We start from the raw sequence: 20,133 nt of genomic DNA, 5'->3' as shown, positions 1-20,133 counted from the left end.
TGAAAAGGGACATTATAGAAGAGGCAGTTAGTTGACTTGATGTATATCCTTGCTTTGCCTTGTCACAGACCAGACTGTTTTCAATGTTTAGAATGGGGTCTAATATTGGTATTGATAAATATTTGGCTATTTTTTTCTGATGATGAAAGTAATGCATATTTATGTATCTGTATTACAGGTCATTCACAAGTCTGGTTTGGGGGTCTACCCTTGCTTATCCTGTCCTGCCACCCAAGTAAAGTAAGCTATACAGTTTTACATTTGATCTATTTGACTTTCGGTCCACACATTAATAACACAAATAACCATATGCCTTTGTAAGTGGTGTTACCAGTTCAGGATGAATTGAAGGCACATGTCAAAATACATGACTGCCTTTGTCTGCTGAAATAAAAACCCACCTTATACCTCAAAAGCTCTCTAAAGAAATGTACTTTTTTTTTTTTTTTTTTTCAGAAGAGAAATAACCACAGGCTCTGCAACTGCTGTTTCCAGGTAAGGATCAAAGCTTCGGGATTCGTGCCCTTATATTTTGTACACGTTAGTGAGAAACCCGCTAACTGGCCTACTATTCAATCTAAAAAGTCTTGTTTCCAAGTGACTTTTTGGACTGAATAGTAGAGATTCCTCCCTAACTTTTATAAAGTGTAAGGGCACAAATCCCGAAGCCATTTGTTTTATGCAGAAATACTGCCGTCTACAAGTTCATTTAATGATGTTGAAAGTTTCTTGGATTAAGATTTGACTGAAAAGGGGCAATATAGAAGAGGCAGTAGTTGACTTGATGCATATCTTCGCTTTGCCTTGTCATAGACCAGACTGTTTTCAATGTTTAGAATATATGGGAAGGGAAGCTAAAATGAAAATATTCTCTGGATCCCAAAATAATGCTATTTTCTAATGGGGTGTAATATTGGTATTGATAAATATTTGGCTATTTCTTTCTGATGATGAAAGTAATGCATATTCATGTATCTGTGTTACAGGTCATTGTCACAAGTCACAAGTGGCTCCGGTCTGGTTTGGGGGTCTACCCTAGCTCATCCTGTCCTGCCACCCACACAAAGTAAGCTATACAGTTTTACATTTGATCTATTTGACTTTTGGTCCACACATTAATAATACAAATAACCATGTGATATGCCTTTGTAAGTGGTGTTACCAGTTCAGGATTAATTGAAGGTACATGTCAACATACATGAATCCCTTTGTCTGCTGTAATAAAAATCCACCTTATGCCTCAAAAGCTAATGGAATGCACATATTTTTTATTTCAGAAGAGAAATAACTACAGGCCTCTGCAACTGCTGTCTCTAGGTAAGGATGAATTGAGATACATTCAACATAAAATATATATAGCCTATATGTATATACAATTATTTATTCTACATGCTGAAATGTCTGATATTCATGACCGCACACTTCATGCAGATTATATTCACATTACAACTCCACCTCTTTAATTCAGCTGTCTGATTGAAGCCTCAAAATATTGTAAACAAAGTAACATAGTTGGCTAGCTTGTCATAGTCTACTGGTTGGACTGTTAAGTTTCCCCATGTGTGTTTAAGTTTAAAAGTAGAGTAATACTTGTGTCCTTGAGAGAGGCGCTTTTGAGTCTTTTGAGTTGAAAACATTGGTACTGAGATGATCAGTCAACTTGAATGCAAGAGTGTGCGCCGCTTGCTAACCGGATTTTATAATACGCTAATTCAGCTAGTCGTCTTCTATGCATCATTGTTTTCACGATTGTGAATGTTTTATTCGGATTGCATGTGCTTGTTGATGGGCGGGTGTCCATTGAGTGTGCGCGAGAGAAATCGGGCCATTCAGACATGATATGCGGAATGTACGGCCACCTGTTGTTCACGTCTTCTTTAGAATTTCTGTCAATTTCTGTCAAATGCGGCCGCGCCGTTAATGCCTGACCGCGGAAGAGTGTCGTTTTCACTAGCCTTTGAATGTTTCCGTGACTGGATTCACAGGACAGTTGTGGCGACAACATTACGGCGAAATTACCAGGTTAGCTACAGGAAAGTAGATAGTATACGGATATATGAATTCAGACATCACAGCAAAGACAACCCTACCGTAGCCTACACACCGTGGACATTGTGGAAATACACGTCTGTCTGAAAACGGCTACAGTTTGGTAAAGTTGCATGCATTGTCTACAATGAAAACTCCTTCCACCCGAGCAGCGGGAGGTGCACCAGTGCGAGCCTGCCCATATAATTTAGTAGCACACTAATATAACGTATTTTCTTTTTCCACAGGAACGGTACGCAAGTGTCCAGTGACAGCCCAGGCAACGGATACCGTAACATTCACCAATGTGCTGGCGCATGACCGAGAAGGGGGGACGTCGCAAACGCCAGTGTGAAGGAGCAAGCTAGATTCATTGATGATCATCATGTTTTGAATAAAGTTTTTTTGGAAAAAAAAGTAAACATTTTCTTCGATTCTGATTAGGGTTATTGGGGTATTGGACTATGTTAGTCGCTGGGTAATTTTCTTAGCCTTGTTTTAAAGACACCAAGCGAGAATGTTAGATTGTTAAATGTGAAGGCTACTTTATGCGGATGTAGGCCTATGATTGTTGCTTCTGACTGTAGGGTAATTAAATAAGGTAGCCCAAACACATCATAGACTAAACATCATGTAGCCTAACTATAAATGCCGAAAATAAGGCATAGCTGGCATCGATCCGGTACGCGGTTCCATGCCGCATCTATACGGGACTGGGCCAGCGCTGTTCCAGTTCCAATTCGGAGCCGTGCAACGGAGCCTGACCACTTCGTGGCCGATGTGCGTTTGGACGCTGGGCCGTGTCCGTTAAACGGATCAGATGCGGATGGAACGGTAAGTGTGGGCCAGATCCACCCCAGTGTAGTTTTACTGTTTTGGTACGGGAATGGGCCAGCGCCGACCCATCTCCGGTGCAGAGCCATAAAACGAATCCTGACCACTATCGGCCCGCTGTGCGTTTGGACGCTGGACCGTGTCCGTGAGACGGATCCGGGGCGGACCGCATGATAGGTGTGGGCCAGGTCCACGCCAGAGTGGTTTTGCTATCTGGGCAACGTCACCCAAACCTCTAGCCTGACGAGCCAGACCCACATCAAGATGTAGGGTCTGGGAACTCACCGTAGTCAGGGCTCAATTGGAGGGGTGGGATAAACAGTTGTTTGCTGCGTAACCTTCCCTCTCCACGCAATAGGATAACGCTAAACGAATCATCTGCTTGTTTTCAAATAGCAGAATGCGTTACCGTCGCAACTTCTGGTTGCATGTCAGTCACCATTATGTTAAGCCCGCCCACCGATTTTATACACGCTTGATTTTCCAGCTCTCAACTCCTAAGCTCTATGGATCGTGCCTAGACTGCCCCGCAGTTTTGCTGCCGCTAGGGGCGTCTAGATTTCTAGGCTACCAAACCTCGAGAACAGGCACAAATCTGAGCTAAAAGCCTAGTTTTAATTCACCTGTGAGTGAGTTTCGTGATACCACTCAACTCTGATTGTGACTTTCGTATTTGGTCATCCAAAGAAAAGCTTGGTTATGTTCAGCGAGATTCGTAGTATACCCCACTGGTGTTACAAGATTGATACTGACAGCGCAATAACTTTCAAAAAAGACCAGGGGCCTCATTTATAAAACTCTACGTAGATTCCGTCCTAAAACATTGAGTAAGCCCAAACCTTGGCATTTGCGTATGCACAAAAATATTCTGATTTATAAAACCGTGCGGCACACAAGTTTACGCAGGTGGCTGTTTATAAATACCAATCTGAGTTGAATAGTGTGTGCGTGCACGAGCACCACACTCCTCCAATTGTTGTCCCACAATATCCCATAAAAGGTTCATGCAAAACGGTTCATGAATATTCTAACATGTATACCGATCATTTTATTGGCTATCGTTGAAATGATGGAGACGTCACATCAATCTGAAGAAGGAAGTGAAAGTTTACTGACAGCGATATATCACATTGGACAAGTGTAGCCTATATGTGAAAAAAGTATAGGCTACCGTACCGAGTGAAATAATTCTGTATTAAAATAACTGAATAACCGTACGTTTTGCCATGTATTTGGGCTCATCATATACAGTGCACCATAGCACCAAGGTGCAAAGTATTAATATTTGTAGGCTATTGAAACAAATACGATTATAATAATGTGTGGACATTATTTTATGTCAGATGGGTTTGGTTGTCTCGGAATACCTTGCAGTCTAATAACCTGTGGCCCAAATGAGAGAAAAGACGTAAGGTTAGTGTAGTGACGCTTGCACGGTATGCGTTAATATAATATAAATTGTAAGGGATAATGTTTTCTGGCCTCGTATTATTATAGGCGCCTACTTGGTTCACGAAAGCAATATCTCTGTACACATCCGTGGGTGTCAATGTCAGCCGAAATCAACAGAAAAAAATGTGCATTAATTCGAATGAATTTTGCATTATGGTACACTATGATCATGAACTTTATTACCTCCGTCAAGGAGGTTATGTTTTCATCGGGGTTTGTTATGTTTGCCTGTTTGTTAGCAAGGTAACTCAAAAAGTTATGGATGGAATTTTCAGGAAAGGTCTGAAATGACCCTAGGAAGAAACTATTATATTTTGGGAGTGATCTGAATCATCGTCTGATCCAGAAGGCGGTTACGTTTTCACTTGGTGGAGATCTGCGCTCTCGGAGTACTTTTCTAGTTTAGACAAGCAGTGCAAGTAGCGTCGCACTGTCGGGAGAGGCATGATTTAGGCTATTACTATTATTAAGGGACATCAATATCAATATTACTAAACGTGATTTACTGAAAACGTTTGCAGTTTAGTGTAGATTTACAGTGTAGGCCTATTTGTCGGCAGCCTTGGCTACGAACCTCATAGCCTGTGATATGAATGAATGATAGTGATCACGAAGGTTAGCCTGACTCTCGCCAGACCCTTGTAGTTCCGCCATGCCCCACCAGAGGCGTTTCGCTGAGATCCACACAAGGGTCTGGGCTCGAGGGCAATCCAAACTCCTCTCAGGGAGCAAAAAATGATGAACCAATCAGGAGCACAGAAGCGAGTGTTTGATTCAAACAACAATGGCGGCACGCAGCGAGGAGTCTTGTGCTGACATTGATTCTGCTATTTCAACCGTTTCATTCTTTACAAGATGAACAGAGAATGGTTTTGAAGACATTTATTGGTGGCAAGGATGTTTTCACTCTTCTTCCGACCGGGTTTGGCAAGAGCTAGCACGTCATTCAAGATAACGGACAAGTGGTTTATCAAATCACATCCAAGGATGTTTTACAAGGCCCCGCCTTCAGAAATAAATCTCCTATCGAGAAGTCCCAGATCCTTGTGTGAAGCTCAGCAAACTACAAGGATCTGGCGAGAGTCAGGTTACACGAAGGTAGTAACATAATGAAATGTTGAAGTGTTGACCTTTTTAATGCCCTCTGAGCTTTATTTTGTGATTTCATCATTAGATGTCGCTTATTTTCATGTGTGAAAAACTTTGCGTAAGCTTTACGGACGGTCAAAAGGATGCGTAGAAATGCACATATTTTCCCGCATAGATTTTCTTTATAAATCCAGAGTGTACGCACATTTCAGCCCCGTTCACGCAACTTTTTTTGTGCATAGCAACCCCAGGGGCCTCATTTCTAAACGATGCGTATGCACAAAAGAATGTGTACGCCTCTTTCTACACAAGCTTTGGTATTTATAAAAAGTGAACTTGACGGTAAAATGTGCGCACCTCCAAGCAAGCTCTGACCCATGCATACACACACAAAAAAAGGGAAAAGCAGAAAGTGCGACCTCAGGAGGAAATGGGGACAACTACCCGAAATTGAAGTTGAACACAAGCATGACATTGCGCAATGACGCGCATCAAAGACATTGACTTAACATGGTTGATTGTTGTTTGGTGCACCTGTCAAAAATGTTATCCTATTTGAGGCAAGAAAGACATGTTGATAGGTTATACACATTGTATGTTTTGTTAATTGTCCACTTATGCTTTCCTGCATGTCTTATTTGTCAAAAAGTCTCAACAATGTCTGTTAGCTTGCAAATGGTGTAAGAGGGATTTGCCGAGAGGTACACGCCAGAATCATGCCATGCCATCCCAGTCTTGCTGCAAGTGCTGTCTTGCATCGGCTTTTTTGCCATTGGCACTTTTCAGCGAGAACTCGCTGATGGGACTGGGATAGACAACCTTCAGCCAAATTTTGCCAGACGTTAGGAGGTGTAATATCTTTATCACCAAACTACATCAACTTTCCTTACATGGTGGGTGAACAGGCAAATAAAGACACGCAATTTGCAGCAAAGTCCAATTTCCCAAATGTGATCCGTGCAATTGACTGGAATCATATTGCTATAAGAGCACAGAGTGAAAATAAATGTGCCTTTGTTAACAGGAAGCATTTTCTTTCCCTCAATGTCCAAGATGTGACACGGCAAGTTTTTGCGGTGTCGGGACCTTATTACCACTTCAAACGTGCATTAACTTCCTATAAATGCAAGGCGTGTCGCATATTTGCTTTTTCATTTTTAACTAAGTGGTGCTATACATGAAATGAGTGGTTATGGGATGGGTTAACATGGACCAACATAGAAAACAGGTGGTCCTCCTATAGGCCCTACAGTTCTTGAGATATTCAAAGAAACTGTGCCCTACCATCCTTTCGAGGGTCCAGTCTGGCAGAGTCCTGGACAGATCTATTTTTGGAGACCCGAACCCACCCGCGCCCGCACAGTACAGAACCACACCCGTCCGTTAACCCGTGATAATATCAAAGTTACATCAGTACCCGCCCGGATCTGTTTAAGTGCCCATATTTTCTGGGATTTGATGTGTTATTGTGTGTCTCTGGTGCTTCCACACACATGCAAACTTGGAAAAAAACCGATCCATGCTGTTTTGAGTGAGATACATGTTTCTGAATATATCCTGACTTCAGCCTTCAAGGTGAGCTACTCAAAATCGGCTAGGTTTTACACGTCACAATTCTAAACATTTAAATATTCCCACCCACCACGTCCTTTTAGGGGATAGATTACGTTTGGATAGCCTGATGGGCCAGACCCACATCAAGATAAAGGCTACAAATTACATATGCTGCCACTAGGGTGCGTCTAGATTTCTACAGTGGGTACGGGTTGAGAATGCACCTTCTCCCGCGGGACTCCCGAAGAGATCCCGCAGGCCGTCAAGCCGATTTTTTGGCAATGTAGGCAATGTACCCAAACAACCACCAGGTGGCAGAAAGTTTCATCCCGCATTTCAAAATGATGAAGACCGCATATCCGTCAATAGTCGACTCCTTAATCTCATTTAATCATTACAATGAAGGTGATGACTGGCGAAATTATTCAAACGACGTTTCAATGAACCATTGTTGAAATGAATGAAAGTGGTTATAGAAAATCGCCTACAGCCTAACGCCGACACAGCTGATTCTTTGATTGATTCTAAGCTGTTTTGATGTAGGGGGTGGGTAAACTGGCGCGCTACAAACATGTTACCAATCAAATGTAATATTAGTAGGACTAGCCTACTTAGACACTTTAGTCATAGGCAATGTTGCCATGTTAATTTGGGCTAGAAGTGCTTGGTTGTGGTGGCGCTCCTGTCCGCTGCTTCTCCCGAATTGTGTGGCAAATTTGTCAGCAATCAGCTTAAATGTCAAATCATATTTATTTCTCTTTGTCGCCATGGTATTGGGGGAAACGCGGAGAAACGAGACGGTCAGTCCTCGTATTTTTTCTTCGCGTTTCGTTATAAGAAATATATAGCCTAGGTAGCCTAATAGTAGTCTTCTTCCGTATTGAACAGAAGCCCTTTGTTCCGTATTTTAAGGAACTACTCAATGCACACACAATACAATGAAAAACACACAAAGAAATCGCTAAACATATAGCCTACAACCAAATGACACTTTAATGCAGCGTTTCTCAAACTATGGGCCGCGAAACGTGGAGACTGCTGCTGGTCCGCGAGACATGGAGTGAAATTAGGTCCGGTGATCTGATAATTTGCTGCACAATTGACCAAGCAACCGCGGACCGACAGAAAAAGAAAGCAAACGTTGCTGCTATCGGGAGGAAATGCTTGCTAATTTGATGTGTTTAAACATAGAGCCATTCAATTAGGTGTGTCTGTTATTATGATAATTTTCGAGCATAACTGCTTGTCCATAGCTCAGTGACAGGTGTTAATAGCCTTGCCATAAGCACTGCTGTGGAATGCAGGTGCTTCTTTTATTATGCGGTTAGAGCATAAGCGCTTACTCATATAGACTATAACTCAGGGACAGGTGCAAAACCACCAACTGGGATGGATCGAAGGGCAAGCAAGCACTGCCACACAACGTGAAGGCCTTTGTGTTGTCAACACTTAACAGAAAGTTTCCTTCGATGGGGAGAAGTGGCCGCAAGGACTGCATCGATAAGATCAACGAATACAGTAATGTTTTACAACCCAGCTGGTATCCGCTGTTCATTCCGACATATCCCCACTCGGCGGTAGGCCTAGGCCTATTTAACTTTTTTTTTTTCAAACAACGTGCCATTGCGACATGAGGTCATTAATAGGCTATTAATGTCATAACTATTAGGCTATCATTAGGCTTACTATGCATGGCTGTAAGCAGCTATGAGGCCACTGAGATCTGGACCTCATCGGTTTTGTGAAAGCCGATTGGAAATACATAAGTTTAGAGCGAACGTTTCAACTATGTTTGCCATGGTAGACAAAAACACTCAAATAAAACAATAGCCTAAAAAATAACTGCATGCGTAATGGACACGGCTCTATATCCTAAATAATTTTCGAGGTTCGCCATTTGGTAATATGACCTATCCTTACTGACAATAATTTAGATTGAGCACAACTAAAGTTGCACGAAGGCAAAATACAGTCCTAAAAACCTATTCTATATAGCCTGGCCAATATTGTAGATGTGCAAAAGCAGCATTTGCGTGCGTGCTTGCCGGTGAGGTGTAGCCTACAAAAATGAGCATAACATCTGATTATTAAAGTATGGCTATAGGATATAGGCTAGAGAAGAGTTGGTTTAAAATTCAAGTGTAGTAAAAAAGTTTGTGCACATCCCCGGTCAAGGTGCAGAACAAGAGTAGGCTAAATCATACAAAAATGGAAAAAGGTTCGCACACTTGAAATCCTTCTTTTTTGATTTGATTTTATTTTCGTGTGGTCTTCTTCAGATTAAAATTCAAGTACGTGCGCTATTTAACCCCTCGAGACCGACTGCAGTCTGCTGACACAGCCAGACGACTCTCCCAACCCATTCATTCGTTTTGGCCGATATAACCCATTCATTCGTTTTGTGCGTATATAGATTCCTGCATGCTGCATTACCGTGACCCTTAGCCTACCTTGTGGATGATTTTTTCTCATTGGAATACAGCAGGGCAGAATGCCTTTTATCTAACAAACGCAAAAGCTGAGATTGTTGGAAGGACTAGGCTACTCAACAAACTTGTTTTTCGTTTCTGGGAGATCTCGTTATCGTTTTGGATTGTCGGATTTTTATACTTATTGTTTGGACTTATGGACAATGAACTTTGAGGGGTGGTTGTTAGTGCCTTACAAAGCTTTGTGTTAATAAGTGTCGGTCCTCCTATCCTTCAGCTCACTGCGCGATGCAGTTGCGCATAGTGGCCACGAAGTCATTAACTGTTTACGACACAATACATGATATTTGTGTTTTTCGTTTCTTAGATTTAATGCATGTTTCACATGTAAACAGGCCTTCAGTCCGTTAACTTAAGGCCTTCTTTTGCATGGGGTTGCTCGCATCTAGACTATTATGTGCGTGGCTGCATAGCCTACTCTTGATTATAATAAGAGGCAAATTGTTACAGGACAACTTAAACTGACTTCCCCAATGCTTCCCCGCAGCACATTACATTTTAATATAGGCTAATATAGGATGAACAAAGTCTATGCTATATTAAATCCAGTAGCCTAATAATTCTATGTGCCACGTCCGATTTCGCAAGTGATGTAGTAGGCTACGTTTAAACATCGACAAACGTCTGTGAGACTACCCATTTCATGAAGAGCAATTGTCTTGTGCGATCATTCCCCCTCCCCCACACTTGTCTAACCAGTTCACTAGACATTATAGCCTAGGCATTGAGGACGATTGCCTCCCTCCCCCCTCTCTCTCGACAGACACCCGACAGTGCTCGGGATCATGACATCAAAACTTCGCGGGCACAGCCACATTGGCAGCTTCACTCCTTAGTTTACTATGGATTACTATGGATTTACTCCCGCCTTTTAGTGTGTTCCTGTTACTTAGTTTTTGCCTTCTTGGTAGTATGTTGCTGTGAAGTGGGGTGTAACAGTGCAACCCACGATCGCAAGAGGAAAAGAATAAATCGCTACTATATTTCTGCTTCTTGTCTTGTGCATCTGAATGAATGGATATTACGTTCAGTGCGCTACCAAATGGCGGCGACATTCCTAGAATGCAAGGCGTGTGCCCGAGCCCTATTATGTAAATGTAAAAATGTGTGTGTGTGTGTGTGTGTGTGTGTGTGTGTGTGTGTGTGTGTGTGTGTGTGTGTGTGTGTGTGTGTGTGTGTGTGTGTGTGTGTGTGTGCGTGCGCTGAACCACGAATTCACATATTAACTTTTCTTTTCAGCAGACATCGCAATCATAAAAAAATCGCAAAACTTTTTAATAAAATAATGCCCCTTGTCTTAATGGGTTCCGGAGGTGCGTAGAGTAAGTTTTGAACCCCGGTCGCTGACGTATGATTAAGATGCTTCAACCAGTTACGCCACAGTTCAAGTGTCAATCTCTTCGCACTTAGCCAAGAAATATAAAGGATTCAGTCAGTCATGTTCATTTACTCGCGGCATGCACTTGAAACGCCGATCAAAAGTTCTGACATGTTAAACTGACGTTAGTCATTAGGCTAATTCACCACATGATAAAATGCTGTTATATTGACGCACAGTAGCCCACGGTAGTCTATGTCTATCTGGTAGTCTATGTCTATCTCTGAATCAACATGAACATGCATAACGAGATCCATATATTCTAAGTTGCTAGAAACTTCTTTTGCGGAGCTAGGCCTACTAGTCGATGGTTACAATGAATCACCCTCACTGCCCTATCGCATATCTGACCATCCATTGTTACAATGTTACAAAATGCGTGATCTTCTCCATGCATGTAGCCTACGGTTATAAGTAAAGTGACATGATAGGCATGTAGGCATATTAAAGATATGTCTGTAAAATACATTTTATTTTCAGTTGTCAAAAGTGGTGGGGACAAAATCTGTGATAAAGTGCTGGGTAAGCTACCCAGCGTCGCCGGTTAAAATGAACATGCCTCCGTTTTAAAATAACCTATAGGCCTACACATTTCTAAGTATTCCTAGCATAAATGTAGTCTAAATGTCCATCTTGTCCATCTCTTTCGTCTTCGCCTTGACAATAATAGCCTATTCACGGAAATGCGGTCTTGTAACCGTAATGAATTAATGAATTAATCTAAGGTTGCCTATATCGAGTCTTTCAGGTTGAATTGAAGGCTTCTAAAACCATTTTCATTAATTTCAACAATGGTTTATTGAAACGTCGTTTGATTATAATTTCGCCAGTCATCACCTTCATTTTAATGATTAAATGAGACGGATTAAATGAGACGGATATGCGGAGCATTTCTCTCCCTCTCCATTGACCAAAATGTTGCTCTGGCATCTCTGCTGGACTGACTGAGTTATAGGCTACGTCGAGTGAGAGAGCCAGCTGTGAGGTACGCTGTAAAACATTCGAAAACTCTGAAACTGCAATCTGACATGCCGAGCGTGATGTCTCTTTTCTCCGCTTGTCACCAGCGCGGTGTCTTCGGGTTTTTCCGTGTTTTCCGGTATGAGCCGAACCTTCATTTTAATAAGGCGGTCTTATGTTGCCCCCTTGCGGTTGCAGTTTTAATTAAAGTCCCGATGCTTCGGGAGTCCCGATGTGCGGGAAAGAAAGGAGCATTCTCAACCCGTACCATCTGTAGCTAACTTTTGCATAATAATGGAAACCAATCAGGTGTTTCGAAGTGGGCAGGGATAAGGATTTATACTTACAACATATTTTAACAATACATGAATAAAAGCAGTGTTGGAAAAGTTCACTTTCTACATGAACTAGTTCAGTTCATAGTTCACAAATTTTAAAATGAACTAGTTCAGTTTATAGTTCATAATTCCAAATTATGAACGAAGTTCACAGCTCTAAAAATGAACTAGTTCAGTTCATTTTTTCAATATGTTGCAAACTATACTCTTTTAAACAAATTGTTGCCACAGCCAGCAATTATTTCATTATAGCAATTTTCAGACAGGTTTTACGCACATTCTGCTATAATTGCTTGCTGCATTTTTGACGGTAGCGGACATTCAGACATGAAGCATGCAAAATGTATACGGCCTCCTGTTGTTCACATCTAACGTAGAATTTCCATCAATTGGGCATTTGATTCGCTGGGCAGAAATGCGGCCGCGCTGTCAGAGTGTAGTTTTTACACCGGGAGAAGAGTCTCTCTTGCTGCATTAGCTACCTGCAGCGTGAGAGATGGAACTGTTCAGTGACATCTGGGCGCTTTAAAAGGCTACACGTAATACTTCCCTTGACTCCCTTGAGTCAATAGCCAAGTTTACATGGACACTTTTGTTTTGATTGAAATGAATCTGATTGCTGATTGAACCCACCTGAATCTTAAAGGGATATTCCGCCATTTTTGGAAATACGCTCATTTTCCACCTCCCCTCGAGCAAAACAATCGATATTTACCTTGTTCCCGTTCATCCAGCCATTCTGTGAGTCTGGCGATACAACTTTTAGCTTCAGCCTAGCATAGATCACTGAATCGGATTAGACCATTAGCTTCTCGCCTGCTAGCTTCATGTTTAAAAGTGACTAAGATTTCTGATAATTTTCCCATTTAAAACGTGTCTCCTCTCAAGTTAGAAAGTGCAATAAGACCAACTGAAAATGAAACCTGGCGTTTTTCTAGGCTGATTTGACATGGAACTACACTCTCATCTGGCGTAATAATCAAGGCAACTTGCAAACGTACCATAGGCGCAGTGATATCGTACGCACCATCTGAAAATAGTCCCCATAGACATCAAGCAGTAGTAGTGCCAGTAGCTGCAAGTTGCCTTGATTATTACGCCAGATGAGAATGTAGTTCCATGTCAAATCAGCCTAGAAAAACGGCAGGTTTCATTTTCTGTTGGTCTTATTGCACTTTCTAACTTGAGAGGACACACGTTTTAAATGGGAAAATTACCAGAAATATTAGTCACTTTTAAACATGAAGCTAGCAGGCGAGAAGCTAATGGTCTAATCCGATTCAATGATCTATGCTAGGCTGAAGCTAAAAGTTGTATCGTCAGACTCACAGAATGGCTGGATGAACGGGAACAAGGTAAATATCGATTGTTTTGCTCGAGGGAAGGTGGAAAATGAGCGTATTTCCACAAATGGCGGAATATCCCTTTAAGATTGTTTACACCTGTAACATGAACGCTAAATAATCAAATTGCCATTTAGTCTGCGTACAAACATAATCATTTAGAAGCCCCTAGTTGTATTTTGACAAAGCTAAGTGCTTCGTTTGAGGAAACCTAGTTCTATGTAAATAGTGATGTGAAAAGTTGTTGTATGTTACGGGGATGTAAAATTCACATACTTATTTTGGAAAATCAAGACCGTTGGCGTCATCAACAGACGTATAGGGTTCAAGGTTGAACGTTTCAATACGCCTAATGAAGACGGGAAACTCATTAGAATTTATTTACATTCAGAGAGTTTGACATTGTATGCTAGACTTCTTCATGAGGGTGAGGAGAGTGTGTGCCACCATAAACAAGTCACTGTACACAAGCTCTTCACATCTTATATTATATAATTTAGATGAAAAAATCTACATGATCACTATAAGAATTTTTTCATCTTAAGGCTGGCTTACATTGCACGATTTTGGTCTGTTTTAACAGTCGGCGACTAAATTTCCAAAATCGGGCGGAAATCTTGGGAGTTGTACTAGAATCTCGGCGCGCTCCCGTCATCTAAATCGTTTAGTGTAAGGTGCCAATCTTAGCGGTTTTAAGTCCGTCGGAGTCGGTCTTGCCGTTACGACAATATCAAACATGTTTGATATTATCGGAAGTCTTTTCAGTCGTGGCTCATGCAAATAGTGACGTGAACATTAAAGACCAATCGTGACCTAGCTCCAACACGAAACAGGAAAGGGCAAAATAGGCAACAGCTGTAGCTTATATGATTTTTTGTTATTTCATTTCTTATAAATTATTAGTCTAATTATTCTATGTGACAGAACAGCTCTATATTTGTTAGGGATGTCACACATGAAACAATGCTGCAGAAACGCGATGACGAAAAATGACTTTGATATGAGTAGGTTTCACGTGAGTTCCTGTTGATGATGACGTGTAGCCTAGTGCACGATGGAAATAATTTGAAGGAAGCAGCAGTCTTGTAAATAGTGACCCACAGTCTTTGCAAAATCCTAATCTGAGACTGGCCTGTGACTAGTCTGTGACTAAAAACTCAATGAATTGTCTTTAGATGTGAGAGGGTCTGAGACTGTAGTCTTTCAAAAATCTTTTCCAAATCTTTGCAAAGTCTGTCAATGTAAGGTAGGCTTTAAAATACTGGTTCTGTTGGTTATGGGTGATGATTGTTTGGTTGGGGCAATGAGAACTGTGAGTGTGGGTGTGGCTATGAGATGGGTCACCATGATGGAGAAGTCTAGCATGTAAAGCTACCCTTATGACAACGACTGTGTAGCCTATAGCCCGTGATGTTCTGTATCATCTCTATAATATCCTTAGTCTTTATAATAGTCTTACGTCTCAAAACCCCGTAAGGTTATTATAATGTTTTGTCCCAAAATACAACAAGATTCCTTAGTTCATATGTTGTTTCAATATATTTGGTATTGGAGTGGCTTACCCATGGCTGTGTCCATTCATAGCAAATTCATATTTGTAAAGCAATTGCAAAATGACCAGCCTCTCATCATGGGAATATGAAAGCAGTCCAACTTTAAACACACTTGGATGTTGAAAAGAAAATGTTCTACTTCTTGTCTTCACTTTTATTCTCCCCAATGACGATAAAGTTGAATTTAATTCATTATAATAAAGAAAATAATGTTGATGCAAGGTTAAAACTTTGCACAGTAGATGCTGGGTAATATTTAGCATTATTGGCCACGTTTACATGATGTTTTTAATTCTGAATTAGTTTATTCAGAATTAAATAAATCGGAATTAAAATATTCTCCTTCGAGTTTACATGGAAATAATAATTCCGAATTGGCGTTTACATGGAACATAGGTTAATTCCGCTTTATTGTATTCCGCTGAACGTCTGGGGATCGGGAAGGGTTCCGATTGGACAGGCGGCGCATGAACGCAGCCTAATTAAGGTCTACCGGAAGAAAACAAACTTTAGCTGGCTAGCAGCTTTTTTGTCATCTCGGGTTAAAGAGACCCTATGCAACTTTCTGCAGGAGACGATCGCTCCTTGTTTACATCTGGAAGTCTGAGACGAAGAACCACGCTTGCAATTTATATATTTAAATATAGCCTATACATGTATAAATATACACGCTAAAGCTGTCGGGGAAGCTCTGCAGAGAAAATGCAAGCATAAAACGAGCGAAAATGAAAAACGAAACCAAAACCAGAGATGAAATCGCCAATCATGCATAGTTCCTCTTTAACGTTACAGCATGGGCAATAACATAATGAAAACGGTTTTCGCAGTAATTCTGATAATAGGCCTACTATTTAAGCAGCTCGAGAATATTGTCAAGCTTCACGTTTCCTAGCCGAGGAGGAGAAGAGTGCCGGAGAAGGGGGGAAGAAGACGGAGCCGAATTAGCAATGAAACGAGCATGTGTTTCTCCCTCCTTGTATGAGCATACGCCAAACAAACGGAATAAACTTTGAATCGGAATAAAGGTTTACATGATCAAGGAGTGCGTTAATTCCGCTTTAACATCGGAATAAATCAACCACTTAAATCGGAATTAAGTTTAATTCCGAACAATCATTTTCAAGCGGAATAAGCGTTTACATGGTCTCTTTTAAAGCGGAATTAACTTTTATTCCGAATTAACTTGGTTTTAGTCGGAATTAAAGCTCTCATGTAAACGCAGCAATTGACAAATCTGTTGATTGGGCACATAATGACCGAGTTAACAGTTAATTAGTGGGGCGTGTCTAAATGAGCAGCAGTTCATAAATATATCATGTGCAGCAAAAACGGCACACTCTGAAAGGGGCTAAATTAGAGGATATTATAAATCGGTAAGAATGTTTTCCTACAAGCTATTTCAGCAAACAACTTCAAAAACATGTTTTCTGGAACTCATAGACCCATTTTAACTTCTGGAAAAATAGTCATAATATGGGCACTTTAATATTCCACCTGTCCACCTTCTACCTGCCCGTGCCTGTGATAAATCATACACAAATTAAAAACCTATATGACCGCCACTTCGCTCCACGGCGGTCATAATTATTAAGTAATAGTGATGCGCGGTTCAGCCCATTACCCGCGGATATCCGCGGGTTTACCCGCGGGTCGGGCGGATTTGGGTAGGCCTAGTAGTTTTTTCTAAATATTGCGGGTGGGTCGGGTCAAAAAAGTAAAAATGCAAATTTCTCACTTGTTAACTTCCGACATATTAGGTGGCGATACGCCTGCAATACAGGAGGTGTGGTCGAGCGCAAAGCATAATTTCTCCTAAATTCAGCACCTAATTGCGCCATGCGTGACTGACTGAAAAAGTCAATCGCGCATTCGCTACTTTATGGACATGGACTGGAGCCTAATGATCTGGGATATCGAAGGTTGTGCACAATGCGAGAACACCTCGCTTCTGTCATACACAAATAAACAGCTGTGCTTGTTAAATGCTTGGCAGTGTTTCACGCAAAAGTAGGCTAGCCTATGAAGTTGCAAGGGGAAATATGAATGGAAACTTGTTATGATGAAGATGAGATTTAACACTGGCTATGTCTAGGCTGCAGATTATGAATGGTGTGGAAGAGCGCAGATTGTCAAAATGACCGATCATTGTAACCCGCTGTTGTCCTCATGTGGGAGAATTAGGCTAATTAGGCTACGAAAGACATTAGGTGCGTTTTTTTCCTTTCCGCGGGTCGGGTCGGATTTCAATTCGAACATATTTTTGCGGATTGGGCGGGGCGGTTTGGATCTCCTGAAAGTCGGGTTGGGGCGGTTTTAAAAAAAGCCCACCCGCGCATCACTAATGCGTGGGCATAATTGGGCAACAGGGTTTTTTTTATTTATAGGATTGCATATGTTGAACGGCCAGGCTGGATGACAAATGTGAGAACCAGTTTCAACGCTACTCCTTATCAAACTGCTATATGATGACGAAATTGATCATCTGTATTTTATTCTCTCTACCCCCTGCCTTGTCAACAAAATTATTCTACTCGTGATTTCTGTTTAACTACTCGTATTATAGCGGTTATCGCCGCAAAGTGACAGCAACATGCGTCTGACTCGTGTCAAAGGTTTTTTTTTTTTTTTTAAACTGAAGGGCTGCTGGGGCCTGAAACTGTCGTCCCCCATCTGGTGATAGTCAGACACTACATGCCTGGACATCAGATCCTCAAATGTGTAACCCATGGCATTAAAATTACTAATTTTCGTGAGTATATCATATGCTGCAGCTGTTGCTTCTGAGGTCCTACCATGCCAGTGACGTCACTGGAATTGATAGCGTTCTACTAGCCTACTAACAAACGCATTTTTTGTGTTGCTTAAAAAAGGCTATGTATTGAATTTTTTTATTAAACATTTATGTGCAATTTATTTGTAATTGTGATGACTAACACTTCATCAAAGTTAATTATTTCAGTTCAGTTCATCTTTAAGAAGAACAACAGTATGGAACTAATTGTATCCCCTATCCTTTCCCTCATAGAAACCACACACCTACTCCTATCACACACACATCCCCCATACTTATCCACTCATGCATACATATATCTTTACACACACAACCTTAACCACACTGGATTTTACTACAGTAAACAATAATTATGGAATTAAAAGCAACTGGACTGAACTGTTCTCACCGACACCTCCATTGGTATCAAGCCAACTGTTTCAACAAGCCTGACCAACATTTGACTCTGTGCTATAATTGCAGTGAAAGTTACATCTACTATACTGACTTGAAGTGGGTGAATATTTATGCAATTACTTATTGTATCGAACCAGTGTACCTAAAGGACAACTATTTGACCCTTTCTCCCCCTTTAACCAGTGTACCTTACCAACTATTTTACCTTTTTTTCAGTTTCTTCTGAAGCTTCTTCTCTGCACTGTGATCCATCTTCAGGTCTTTGGATGGACCCAGGGGCTCCAAGGTGGACCCTTTATCCCTAAATCAGAGAACAGCCCTGAGGATCAGAGAAAAGTTTTGTTTTAAGTCTACTGATCATAATGTAAAGACTGCAAAGGAGCAAAAGTTTTTTTTAAAAATAATAATAACAGACTATAAGAACAGAAGTTACTTACAGAAGAATTGAAGGAAGCAAAACTTAAGGCAACCATGGTAGACCCTTGTGGATCAGAGTCTTAACAATCAGTTGAGGTTATCATACTGTATCTATAATAAATATTAGGAACCGCAAGACTGTATAGGAACAGGAGTTCTGTAATCATCAATTCACTAAAACAAATAAAAATGTGATACCCTAGCAATGACGTGACTGGCTGGGGCACCTGCACCGCACGCCGGCGACCCGGGTTCGATTTCCGCCCCGTGGTCCTTCCCGGATTCCTCCCCAACTCTCTCCCACTCACTTCCTGTCTCTCTCTCTACTGTCCTGTCAGATTAAAGGCATAAAAGCCCCAAAAATATACTTAAAAAAATTGATTGGAACCATCACCCATTCCCCTCTTTTGTTTACTAATTGCTCACAGTTGTTACCTTGGCGTTCACTATAAGTGTACCTAATTAGGTAGGTACACTGTAACAGTGACACATTAAAAAAAAGTGTTACCCAGTGTTTTCACACATACGTGGAAAGCCGGAGGATAAACGGAGGTACACGGCTAGCCCACATGTGTGAATCACTTAACGGGACATTTGGTACCCCGTTACTTACATTACCCCCCTACCTAGTGTTACCTCCGGCTATTATGTTAATGAGCTATGTGTGAACGAAACGAAGAACTGCCAGTTAAAATTCACACCAAGCATCACAGATTCACAACATTTGTGTTGTATGATAAAGTCGGATTTGTTTGATTCCCTCTACAAAATCCGTTGTTGTATGGAATAAAATAACACTGTATTTTCAATAAATAGACTTTATTTAGTTGTATGTGCCCTACTGCGGTGGATAGCTAGTCTGGACTTCTACGCAATTGGATAACACTACGACCAAAAACGAAAGTTGTAAAGCTGTCGTCATCAGTTCAGCTCACCTTTTTTGGTTATCCCAGAATGTTGGGGTAAACGTAACATGCATCATTGCTCATGGCCAGAGTGTCTTGCGGACACAATTCAAATTGTGCTCTCGCGAGAACTCTGGATTTCCAGTCCTTTTTCTTGTAGACTCTTAAAGGTTTAGCAGGGGGCCTGGTAATTTCATATATTAACAACCTTTTTGCCCAATGGACCCAAATTATGAAAACATAGGAAATACTTCTAATTTTAAGATATTGATATCAATTGTGTCTTGTGACTATAATAGGAAACTCTGTCTGACATCTTATTTCCTTATTGAGATTGCCATGACATAAAAAACCCCAATGAATAACATATTTCTCATCTCTCAATGAAATTATATATTTGCCCAAAAATGCAACTTTCTGGAGGAGACGATCGCTCCTTGTTTACATCTGGAAGTCTGAGACGAAGAGCCGCGCTTGCAATTTATATATTTATATATAGCCTATATGTATAAATATACACGCTAAAGCTGTCGGGGAAGCTCTGCAGAGAAATATGCAAGCATAAAACGAGCAAAAACGAAAAACGAAACCGAAACCAGAGATGAA

The 20,133-nt window shown here is 41.1% G+C and overlaps 1 protein-coding gene and 1 long non-coding RNA gene across 6 annotated transcripts in view; one reads left to right on the top strand and one right to left on the bottom strand.

Moving 5' to 3' along the window:
* The window catches only part of LOC134093969 (NACHT, LRR and PYD domains-containing protein 3-like), a 67,553-nt gene that overhangs the window by 33,104 nt on the left and 14,316 nt on the right, over positions 1–20,133 (bottom strand). For 3 of the 5 annotated variants that reach the window (XM_062547317.1, XM_062547309.1, XM_062547334.1), the window contains 2 exons: positions 18,821–18,953; positions 18,411–18,524 (listed from right to left, as the gene is read on the bottom strand). In XM_062547317.1, the coding sequence (XP_062403301.1) occupies positions 18,411–18,457 (47 nt within the window). In that variant the 5' untranslated portion in view covers positions 18,458–18,524; positions 18,821–18,953. The remainder of the gene's footprint in view (positions 1–18,410; positions 18,525–18,820; positions 18,954–20,133) is intronic. The other 2 variants (XM_062547326.1, XM_062547343.1) reach the window with 1 other exon arrangement.
* On the top strand, positions 610–3,034 carry LOC134079910 (uncharacterized). Its single transcript, XR_009939138.1, has 3 exons — positions 610–1,066; positions 1,278–1,317; positions 2,277–3,034. It is a non-coding gene; the product is annotated as an uncharacterized LOC134079910 (long non-coding RNA).

Source organism: Sardina pilchardus, chromosome 1 (genome assembly GCF_963854185.1).
Source record: "Sardina pilchardus chromosome 1, fSarPil1.1, whole genome shotgun sequence".
In the NCBI taxonomy this organism is placed as follows: Eukaryota; Metazoa; Chordata; class Actinopteri; order Clupeiformes; family Clupeidae; genus Sardina; species Sardina pilchardus.
Note: the sequence above shows the minus strand (reverse complement) of the source record. Positions and strands in the feature narration are given on the sequence as shown.